Source organism: Marmota marmota, unplaced genomic scaffold, assembly GCF_001458135.2.
Source record: "Marmota marmota marmota unplaced genomic scaffold, marMar, whole genome shotgun sequence".
Lineage (NCBI taxonomy): Eukaryota > Metazoa > Chordata > Mammalia > Rodentia > Sciuridae > Marmota > Marmota marmota.
The window spans coordinates 14,895,700-14,908,048 of record NW_026000068.1 but is presented as its reverse complement, the minus strand read 5'-3'; the positions used below and the strand labels follow the sequence as shown (position 1 = coordinate 14,908,048).

General features: G+C 38.1%; 1 protein-coding gene across 1 annotated transcript in view; it reads right to left on the bottom strand.

Moving 5' to 3' along the window:
- Plcxd3 (phosphatidylinositol specific phospholipase C X domain containing 3) overlaps positions 1-12,349 on the bottom strand; it is a 152,496-nt gene that overhangs the window by 49,972 nt on the left and 90,175 nt on the right. Inside the window, exon 2 of the mRNA XM_048814025.1 lies at positions 7,715-8,423. Within this exon, the coding sequence (XP_048669982.1) occupies positions 7,715-8,423 (709 nt within the window). The remainder of the gene's footprint in view (positions 1-7,714; positions 8,424-12,349) is intronic.

Sequence of the window (12,349 nt, the reverse complement as noted above, 5' to 3'; positions counted from 1 at the left end):
GCCTCACGGTTGCAAGTGGTTAAATAAAAATCTCCTCCTTCTTCATACTGTGAAATCAGCTTGGCGAGGCAGTTGGGATGCAAAGTGCAGCCATGTTAATGGCTTTGATGAGAGATACTAAGTCCGGAAGTTATTAAGGCTTCTTCCATGGAAATGAACACATTTTTTTTTCTAGCTCAAGGGCACAAACAATTCCTCTAAAGGAGGCTTTGCCTCTTCCTATCAGCACAATAATCCTAGGATCAAACTAAGTGACATGAAAGAGAAGATGCCAACAGGAGAGGTCTACTTTTGGGAAATCTTTGATGGGAAGCTCTGTTTGGGACAAAACAATCAGAGATGAACTGAAATCTGGCAGGATCCATGGTAGAGGAGTCATAGCTTCAATTTAAGAAAGAACTATCAGCCTGGAAAGGAGGGCATTGATAAATCTTGAGGTTGACTCCAGACTGACGAAGCCCAGGTTGAGGTACATCTTGTCTGCAGATGTGAGCAGGGCTACTCAAAGTGAATCTCACTGGAGTCTGTTAAAAATACAAAAACTTTGAGTCACAGACTGTTGAATCAGAATCTATGGGGGTGGAATCCAGGAAATTGCATTTTAATGGTCTTTATGAGCATGTTCCAGTTAACCAAACCCCAGGGTTGGGAAAAGGGTTTGCTTTCTGGAGCTTCCTTTCAATTTATCAACCAGCCTCCTCTTTTAGTGGTTCTAATGATCTAGATTTAGAACTGATCCCAGCACTGGCTGGAAAAGGGTTGAAAGGGAGTTAGGCATGAGCCAAAGAGGACCCCTCTGAGTTTCTTTCCTGTTCCATTATTCTATGCCAGGGATTCCTATGCCAGCATCCCACCTGAGTTTGCTCTCTGGAGGCAAAGGCACACACCTCAGACCTTCTCTTCTCATGACTTTGTCAACCCTATCTTCTACATAATTTATCTTTCCAAACCCTGAGGCATGATTTTGCCTCCCTAGATAAACAGATAATGTATTACAGGTACCCAGTACTAAGTCATATCACTTTTATGTAATTTGCAAGAGTAGGCACGGGACTTACACTCAAACAAATCCACATAATAATCTTAATTCATGAGCTATGGTATTAATTTAATATTGGAATTTTGAGTATGGTACTATGCATCTCAGGCTCAATTTTGCATCTCTAATAGATTAACAATGCCTACCTTAAAAGGTTGTAGGTAGGATTAAATGGATATAATTTATGGAAAAAAGCAGACCATAAATGTGCCTGGCACATTATGGGAGCCTCAGCAACTGTAGGTGACTTCTCTGCATTTCCCAGCTGGGTAATAAGGGTGCACACAAACAACCATGTCCTGAAATTTTTACCTTACACTGAAGGCAATAAGAGCAATCATGAGATTAAGTAGGCAGGGCTGCCCATTGTCCAACTCCACATTTATACAGAGTGATTCAGGGAATGGTATCCCCAGTATTCCAAAGGGCAGGCTGTTGGTAGAGCTGAAATCACATTATGTTGACATCTTTTACGTCTTTGTTCCCAACCACTTGCTGACATCCTATTTTGTTTCCCTCTTTGAACTTGTAGCCATCTTTAGTTTCTACCTTCTTTATTCAACCTATGTAATCCAGTCAGTTTCACCACCTAAGGTCTGATTTTGATTTGGCCTATCCCTCTTCAGTATCTTTCTAATACATCTTTAATTAAGACTAGAGTCCTATAATCTTTTCTTTCCCTTTTCCTAGACTCATCTCCCAGATTCCTTTGACATCAGTCCACTATGGCCAACCCTGACTTCTCTTGTCCTCTGGATTTCTTGTCTCCATTCTTTTGCTTTTTTCTCAGTCTTAGAAGCCACCTCCACCCATCTGGCCAGTCACTATACTATCCTTTCTGAGAGCCAAACAAAATCTTTCCAGGTCTCTATTGCCTCTAAATCACCTCTAAAAATCTTTGATCTTTAATTCTCTCATTTTTCTTAAATTTTATTTAGGTCATGTATGTGCCTGGCTTTTCAAACTTACTTGATACTTGACAGAAACAATGGCATCTTACCAGTTTTAGAATGCCTCACAGCACTGAACTCAGAGCCCTGCACACAGGAGCTGTCCAACAGGGTAAGTACTAACTTGAACTTAGTCTACTTGAATATACTGCCAAATTGAGTCTAGATCTTGTCATTTAATGAGATGAAAACAAAGTTGCCATCACCTCTTTGGAATCTCACAAATAGCAGAGAGATAAGATGGTGTGATAGTGCCAAGAGTACATATTTGAGTTCACACACTTGAAGTACAGTGTCTAAAACAGAATATGACTCTAAACATGTTTGTTTGGTGGATAAACAAACAGAACAACCTGAATTTAAATCCTAAATGCACCTGATGTGGATGTGTGCACACGTGCACTGGGGATTAAACCCAGGGGATTGGGCGTGGTAAGCATGCATTGCACCACTGACTTAAATCCCAGTCCTAAGGTTCTACCTTTCCTGAGTGGTGTTATCCAGGTAAATTGCCTAACACTTCTAAGGCTCAATTCCTTCATTTTAAAGATGGCTAGCAATAGTACCTACTTGTTCTGAATATTAAATCAAAGAATACATATAAAATAGTATAATATCTGACAGCACTTAAAAATTGCTAATAATAATATCACAATATTATTATTATTGTCATTAACATCTAAATTGTTAGCCTGTATAAACATCACCCAACTTAATTCTGCATCAATTTACTTGCAAAGATGCATTGCTTCCTAAACATTCTGACAGGTGATATGACTGCAGTTTTTTAAGCTGGAATTAAAAAAAAATCTATTAATTAATAAACTTCCACATATTAAGGAAAGACATGACAAGTTGCACACCTTCTTTTTAAGAATGTGTGAATTCTGTGGGGGAAATGTGTGAAAACTAGTGTTTGAAAAGTAGATTAAAAATAGGTCTTTAAGAAATAAAAATCTGTGTCTTTTGGCATTGCTAAAATGTAGAAAACACATCTGCAGTATTTGGCACCAATGGCCAGATTGAAAGATACAGTACCTAAACTCAGGCTGGATTTAGTTTCCCTGAAGCCACCCACAACTTCAAAGAGTATTTTCTAAATGCATATGCTCAGGGTTTTTGTTAACCCAAATATTAGAAAAGATTTGAAAAGTTATACAGAAACTAGCTAGTCAAATGCAGAATCTAGTTCAAACTCTGGATTTTGGAGAAGAAAATACTTAAGGCCTAGAGATCTCAAAACTGCTTGGTAACTCTTTTTTAGATGGCACAAGGGGGCTCATTATAATCTCTTGGTGCCAATATGCCACTTTCTGAATGAAGGTTTCTGGCACAAAGCTCATAGGACAGAGGCACAATCAGTCTACTTTTTAGTATGTTTTAGGACTCTTCACTTGGTAAGAAGAAAAAGGAAATGAATTCTCTGGAGTCAAATGTCCCTGCACTGTTTCTTCAGAGCTAAGTAAATTGCCTTTGCAAGGCACAATTCAATAGCTGACAATGACCTTGTCTAAAAGGCTTATTCATAAGGCTGGATTTTTTTAAAAAAGTAACAAAACAAGACAATAAAATAAAAATCCTTGGCCATTAACTCCACACTCAGAATACACTTTTGCAATGGTTAAAAAGGATGTCTTTCTAGTAGATATAAGACTAAATTCCAAAGGAGAAAGCTATAGCACAAATATAATGACAAAGTTCAATGTTTTTGCAAATTATTAGCAATTAATTTGCATAATATCAAAGAGGAAAAAAATTGATTCTACCTACTAGGTCTTTGCTGGGAGCCATTAGCCAAGTAGGTATGACAATTTCCTTGCCAGCGTACCCCATGTTGCAGTGACATTGAATGTAGGTGACCTTGCTCAAGGACCAAGGCGGATTAGGGCGTTCCCGGTTTAGGTTCCAGGTTTAAGGTTTAAGATTATTCCTGCTGGAAATAGGGCGTATCTTGCTGCCTGAGTTCCCCTTGAGTTCTCACGGGATTCAGACAGTATTCTTTGGGAGATAGAAGCCCAGTGGAGGTGGATTTGGGCAGAGAACGTGGATTTGGGCAGAGAACGTGGATTTCCCCAGAACGTGATTGTAGACGGCTGGTGTGAGTTCGGGAATAAAGAGCTGCTGTTTGAATCTACAAGCTGTGTGGTGGCTCGTGATTGTGTGCCCAGCCAGACTGCGGCATTTGTGCCCAGCCAGACTGTGGCAGGTCTTTGGTGTGTTTTTGTTGTATTTCANACATTTTTTTTTTTTTTTTTAACAGAGAGAGAGAGAGAGAATTTTTTAATATTTATTTTCAGTTTTCGGTGGACACAACATCTTTATTTTATTTTTATGTGGTGCTGAGGATCGAACCCAGCGCCCTGCGCATGCCAGGCGAGCGCGTTACTGCTTGAGCCACATCCCCAGCCCGCTATTAGGTCTTTTTAATACCCCCACTCTTGCCACTTCTCTTTCTCTTTTCAATATTACAGCTTTACCATTGCAGATAGATAGAGCCAGAAGCAAGTTCTGAACTAGAACAGATGGCTGAGGACAGTTTTTCAAAATTAATTCCATGGGCTGTTAATAAGTGTTATCTGAAAGAAAAGGTGTGTGGAAAACACTGTATTAGTTAAATTTAAATAGGCTTCCTCACTAAAAGACTTGTTGGTGCCTTTTATATGCTAATGTGCATTGGGAATCTTTTGGGGAGAATTGTGTAAAATACAATTTTCCACATTTTCTTAACTTATTTTGAATTTCTCCTCCACAAATCCCCACTTTAGTATTGTATACTAGTGCATGAATAGCCAAAAAGAAGTTTAACCATGGCTTGAAAGCTCCCAAAGTCTATCAGGTGCCATAAAAGGAAAACCATTTATTCCCCGAGTGAATTCTTCTTGGCTTCTTCAAAGGCTGGTTCCTACCCTGGGAAAAATTGGCTGAAACCCATTTTGGCTAAAGCAGGCTTGTTGTACTAGAAAGTGCTTTCCTGAGTAGAGAGGTATGGTTCTGCTGTAAGAGGCCATGGGAAGACTTGTGTCATGCAAAATACGTAAAAGTTAAAAGTAAGACTTCTTGCATTCCAGTAGAAAGAGTGGAACGAGTTGGAACCAGTTCCTCTCCCAGCTCTTGCTACCTCTTCTCCACCTTTACTGGGTCCCCAGGAACTCCTCAAAATTTTGCAGACGCTAAGGGCTAAGGCTAATAATAACACATTCATGTGTACATATCTCCCTCATTTTCTAATCTGGTGAGAGAGGGGATAAGTTGTTAATTACCAGAACAATGAATGTTTGTAGAGTGCTTTCAGTAAATTTAAAAAAGCCTTCTTGTGTTGATGGAACTAGCTGGGTTTAGGCATAGGAAGGCTGGAGAGAAGTGACTATTGTTAGGTACAATAACCTGGAAAAGGATGTCCCCAAAGCAATCTGAATGTAGGGGGAGAAAAGTAATGAGAAAAAAAAAAAGGAAGAAGAGGGCATCTAGTCAGAGGAGTGAGGCTGAGGGACAAAGAGGTGTATATGTCACCAAGGAAGATATCCCAGGACAGAAGATTTGTGATTACAGAAAAATCTAAAAATTTAATTCTAAATTCTGTACATTACAGTCATTATAAAACTTCCCTGATCTTCTTAGATCTCCAGGAAAGGGTTAAATCCATTGTAGGAACGTGTAGAAGCATGAGGCACGTTTCATGTCTCAGAATGGAACAGACACAGATCAAATGGGAGAATTGACTCATCGAATGATGCTCTCCAGCAGAAGTGAGGGTAAGAACCATCAGAGCATAATCTAGACAATAGCAGAAATCACAGGGAAATCCTACATGTGCTTGAAATTGGTGTACAATATAGGATAGGCAAACTTATTTAAATTTCAAGAAAAAAGGAGATCCCAGCTGATATCTGAATAATGAAAGGAAGCTATGAAGAACCTTTTTTGCAAGGAAGAACCTTTCATTTCAGTGATTTGGGGCTCTCATTACCCCATAATGCCAATAATCCCCATGAGTTGGCCATTGGGATTATGATCCTAATGATCGATTGTCTACATATATACTTGTATTCCTTACTGGCACTCGAAACTAAGCATGGCCCTAATTCTATCTTCTCTGCTTCCTTTCCAAGTCCTTGTGTCTTGGTTTCCTGCCTCTGTGAATATTTCCTTCACCCACCTTAATTCTCAATCAGAAACTACATTCTTACCTCTTTCTGTCATTCATACCACATAGCTAATTGATCACTAATTTGTCTAAATTTTCACGGCTCACTTATCACATTCTAAGTTTTCTTTCTTCCTTAGTTTAGCTTGCATTCCCTCTTGCTAACACAGTTCTAAGCTCCTTTTAATGTCCCACTCTCTCCATCTATTTTTCACGTTGCATTAATTATAATCTAAAAATTCAGATTTGGTCATTCAGCTGCTAAACATCATTATCCAGCTCCCATTGCTCGCAGGATGACGTTCATTGTAGCCTGACTAAAAGATCTGTGGCAAGTGTATTCTTGCCTGCTGTTATAAGCTTCTCCTGTCATCCCCACCTTGTATTCTGCTCTAGAAGGTCACCCATCCTATTTTCATCTCAAAATCTTTCTCCTTGTTTTCTTGTCCTTGAACCAAAGCAAAACCTTAATGCTTTGTCTCTTTATCATAATTAGAATTATTAATTAAACATAAAAATAAGATATCTGACAAGGGTTTGTATTCCCTTTTCAGGTACTGTTTACATTGTTTAGCATGGGTAATTCAAAAGAATAAATAATATGGGTGATTCAGCATGTTCTGTCACACTGATAGGCAAGAGCTACAGAGATCTTTGATGATTTTTCAAATCGTACCTTGCAGGTACCCACCACTCTACATGGCTGGGCTTGACAGATGGAAGGTCCACTCCCTCTCTGCAGAGTAAGCCTTCGTTATGGGGCAGGATAGCAATGTAGAGGGCCTAGCATGTGACTTGAGAATGGAGTCTTAAGTATCTGTTTCATCATTTACTGTCCAAAGGACCTAAGGCAAAACATTTCACTTTTCTGAATCTCATTTTCTTAAATCTGTAAGACAGTATTTACTTCCTAGGATTGTTAGCAGATCAAATGACATTTGATACGTTAAAAGACTCTATAGTCAGTAGAAAAATAGCTTTGAAATCTATAAAGAACTAGACAAAGTGAAAGGAACGCTGTGAGAAGAGAACTAGAGATAGAGTCAAAATACATGGTGTTAGGGGTTGATCTGTGTCCTACAAGAAGCATCTTCAAGTCCACGTCAGTACCTCTGAGTGTGACTTCATTTGGAAACAGGGTATGTTCAGAAGTAATTAAGCTAAGATGAGGTCTTTAAGGTGGGTTTTAATGCAACATGACTGTTGTCCCTATAAGAAAAGAAGATAGAGGCACATGGGGAGAAGACCTTGGGAAGAAGGAGGAAGATCAGGAGAGATGCAGCTGAAAACCCCTCTAAGAATTATCAGCCATCACCAGAAAGTAGGAGAGAGGCAATGATCTTCCCTCAGAATCCTCAGAAGGAACCAACTCTGCTGACGCCTTGATTTCAGACTTCTAGCTTCCATATCTGTGAGAAAATGCATTTCGATTGTTTTAAGTTATCCAGTTTGTGGCCCTTGGTTATGGTAGCCCCAGAAAATGGATACTTGTCAGTATGGATTGTTGCTTGACCACTTTGTGACTCTATGGATTTGACTTAAGTTATTTGCATTTCCCCTGGATACTTTGAGGACACTTACCTTTCTGTGATTGTTTCTCTGAGGCCACTTGCCACACCTTTGACCACAGTGCTAGCTTTGGGGGTTAGCACCACCTGAGAAATAAAAAACGAGCCCTTCTTTCTTCTCTCAGTGATAGATGCCTGAAGAAACTGGATCAGTTTTTCAGGGTCTGTGGTGTTGGCCCAGGGTGCTGGCATCATCTGCCCAGGCCAGAGAAAGGGCACTTCCAGAGCAACTGGACTGTGGTAGAAGACCAGCACTTGGTAGTCCTTCTCCCACAGGTACTTTAAACTAACTTCCTGGGCAAAAATTGCTGGGCACATTTTGTTTCCATAGATATCTTTCAGCATTTGGACCAGTTTTTCATGGTGATATTTCTGCATCCCATAAAAATGGTTGAAGTCCAAGAATACCACCTCCTTATGGTGATCCGTGAGGAATGCATTGATCTCTTCAAGGCCCTCATTGACTTTGGCACTGAACAAACCATGAGCGAAGTAGAGTTCGTTATCGGGGTCTCTGGGCTTGGTGGAAATTCGAAGATCAAAATAACGGATTCCAGCTCCTAGCTGACCGGTGAAATTCATTGTTTGAGTGGCTAGCCATTTCCGCATCAGCTTCTTGGCTACAGTTCCAAACACAGAGACAAAATTCTGGACAGTTTCTGGCTGTTCAGGGCCTACTGGAGAGGCTTCATCAATGTAGAAGCTGAAGGAATCATGGGACCCTGGGGGAATAACAAGCACAATGTGATTAATGTCCAGTCCTCCATCCTTCCCACCTTCTTCCTTGTTGTAGCATCCATAGTTTTCCCTTAAATAAGTCAGTGGAAATGCTAAGCACAAGTTAGTTAATTTTTGTACTTTAGGGGGATCTTTTTTATAACCTACTCTTATGTCCTAATGTAGGACACAGACTACTTTAATTGACTAACCTGCTTGCAAATTAATTAGAAACATTTCCTTTGGATCAATATTTTGAAATTTAAATAGTCATTTGCTTCTTTGAACAATGAATTCAGTGTATTCACTGGGACTGGCTTTCCATATAGGTGGTATAAGTCATCATTCATAAGAAATATGTGTGGGCACTCACCAGTTTCCAACACTTTGCTTGTAATTTTACTCTTTCCCTCATTGTGGGTTGTTTTTAACCATAAAGGGATTATATTAAAGAAGGGAAAAAAGCCCCTTTCACAGGAAATCAATGTATGAATCTTTACCTCATGCACTTCAGGAAGCACAAGAGATAAAGGAGACGGCAGAGAAATAAGACAAGAGTATAGCACAATGCTGGTGTATTTAACTTCACTCCTGACCTTGTGGGAACTTAGAGGAGACTAAGTACTTTTCACATACTGAATACATGATGATTTTTTTTTTTGCAGTTAATACAACAGACAACATTTTAAAATTAACTAATAGACTCTGTTATTCACTGATATTTTCACTCAATAGCTAACACTTTGGAGTTGGCTTCCAAATTTAAAAGATTTCTTCCTCAGAACAAGAATTATTCATTCAGTTATTTTGGGCAGTTGTAAGTATCAAAACTCCACGAATGCAGTAATGAACATGTGTATCGATCATCTAAGAGCAGAAAGTACAATTAAAAACATAATTGGAACCCAGTGAAGAAAAATTAGTTCAAGGTTGAGCTTTACTTTTCAAATTCTCCTTTAATTCTTGGACATGATCTACTGAATAGCTAAAATTAAATTAATGTATCCTGGGTGTTTCACACATTGGAAGCAGCAGATGTACTTCCAATCCTGACACCTTTTCTTTCCTCTTTCATGACCTTGTTCCAGGACTGTCACTCTCCATCTGTTATTCAGGCTTTTCCTGAGTACATATTGTTGCCTGAGTCCTGAGGTCTGTCCTTTAAGGCACAGCATTTTCTAGATTTTTCAATTTCCTAACACAAAACTCCCCCATACAAACATACATACACACCTCCCTGAGTTTATCCATTGAACCCCCTTGGGCCTTTGTCTGATAAGCTATTTGAAGCATTTTTTTTTCAGGAATGCAATATATGTCTATATCTATATTCCATACCATACTTATTTATACCTCCATCTTCAGCTATACACATGTCCATATGTCTCTGTGTAGCTTCAAAAGCCCACAGGAATCATCAAAGCAGGGATTTCAAACATCATGGTAGTTGGTAGAATAAAAATTTTTGCAAAGTATCTTGATACTCTGCAAATCATAAATTAAGATTTAGAACAGATAACTTCTCAGGATTATTAGGTTTTTTAAAAAATAAGAAAGGTAACCTAAATATACAGAAATTCAATTTTAATTTAATTTGAAACAGTGTGGTAAATTTATCTTTACTATATGGTATATGAAGAAAATGTCAGCCCTGTTCTTCATTCACATTTTTTTCTTTTTTCTTTTCTTCTCATGGATTAGTTGAATGATTCTTAGTATTCCATCTTAATTATTGGCTTATTAAATGGACTGTCTATTTTGACCTTATTAACAAAGGTTAATTTGTGGATATGATGTGTGGAGAGCAGATGAGCCCTAGTCAACAGGTGATCCTGGGGTGTCAGCAAAAGCCAAACCTGGGAAACATTTCTTGCCAAAGGCAAGGATGTTATCAGCCTTGATTCTTGGCTCTGACACTAACAGTGATCAGATGTCCCAGGACAATGTGTTTCCTGGGTGCAGCAGAATGTTCCTAGCACTGCAACAGTAGGATAGCTGTGAAAATGTTTCTAGTTCTGTAACTTTTTAGTGCACAAAGAAGCCTCTGATAACTCACAAGCAATTCCCCTATAGTTTATCTTCCTGATTATGGATTCCTATACAACAAAATTGCAGAGCTAGTTCCGGGTCACTGTTCCTTCATCAGAATGCAGTGTCCCACCTGGCCTCAGCTTAGCTTGAAAATGTCTTTGGTTTTTTTTGTTTTGTTTTGTTTTGTTTTGTCTTTGTATTTTTGTCCATCTTTAGTCACCCCTACTCAAGATACTTTGTTGCTGTGTGGGTCATTGCAATGATGTAATTTGTTTATTAAATTATGGATTTAATAAACAAATATTTATATATATATATATATATATATATATATATATATATATATATATGTGTGTGTGTGTGTGTAGCTTCAAAAGCCCATAAGAATCATCAAAGCAGAGTAGTAGGTAGAAAAAAATTTGCAAAGTATCTTGATATTCTGTAAATCATACATTATATATGTGATATACATATGTGATAATTTTAAATGTCACTTTAGGCATTCTTTTCATGTTAAAAACAAAGTTGGAAGAGAGGAGTTTTTACAATAACAATTCTTTAAGAATAAATAAAATACAGCATGTCTATAATTTAATTTTTATTAATGAAAATCAAAGACCAAACATGGCTATTTGATAAATTAAAATGGTGCATCAAAAAAAATGTATTAACCTCTAAGCTGTATTCTCTAAGAAAATCATGCATTTAAATTGGTATTTAGATTAGAATGCATTAGGCAATGCAGTGCATGGAGACAGGTTTAAGTTTAAATTCCATCAGTAACTCACAGTTTAACACAGGAGGATTATCAGATCATCATCCATACACAGCTTTGATTTTCTGATGTGTTAAGTTAAAATATCACAGAATTTTCTTAAAGAATGAATGAAATCATGTTTCATGAATGTCCCATAAGAGGACTATCAAATTTAAATTGCTGTTATTTTATTATAGTGTTATAAGTAGTGAAACATTGATTTACTTGAGATTAAGAAAATATCACCCAGACAAATACACGTTGGATGACTATGTGAGTGTATGGAAGAAGAAAAGAGACAGAAATTATTTAAGTTGCAGAGTTTAGATGTGGAAATATTTATTGAAAACATGAATCTATCCACTAATTTGCCTAAAAGGTTGAAAATGGAAGCAATCAACATTACCCCATTTTCTTAAGGCTTTGAACAGTATATAAAGACTCACATTCTGTCATATTCATTAAATTGATATGTGACATATTGTAAGTACTAACCCTCCTCATGCAACATATTTACTGTATTATGTATATGAGCTCTTTGGACGAACTTTAGGTTGGTCTCTCAAAATTCTATAAAATTATGGATTTAATAAACAAACAAAAGGAAATTCATCAAATCAATTTAATCTGTAAACCTATAGACCAAAAGGCCCTGTGGGTTAAAAGTTGACATGTGTATGACTGTTCAATTCCAATGTCTATATCCTCACCTTGGAATTCAGGCTCTGACTAGGTCAAAGTAGGAACTGCTTCTCTCCTTGCCTCAGTGTAGCACTGAGATTGCTGGTGACAGTCCCCATGTAGGCATCTGTCTCTTTTCCTGTTCTATTCCTGTTATTTGTCACAGGGCAGAGGTTTCCAAGGCTCCTACTTTCTAGCAAAAGGTTTTGTGCATTTTTGATAGCTTTGTTCTCATATGACTGATGCTACAGTGGTGAAGCATGAGTACCTTTCATCTCTGAACTAAAAGAAGGCTTCCGGTAAGGACGTGGAAGGGCAGATTCATTTTTGAGGCCCTTTTCTAGGTTTGAAGAAAGGCAGGTGGCACTATTTCCACTTTACAGGAGAAGAGATGGGATTCTGGAGTGAAGTTCGCCTCTAGTCTTTCCCTCATGAAAGTCCTAATGCTAGTCTTATTTTGTG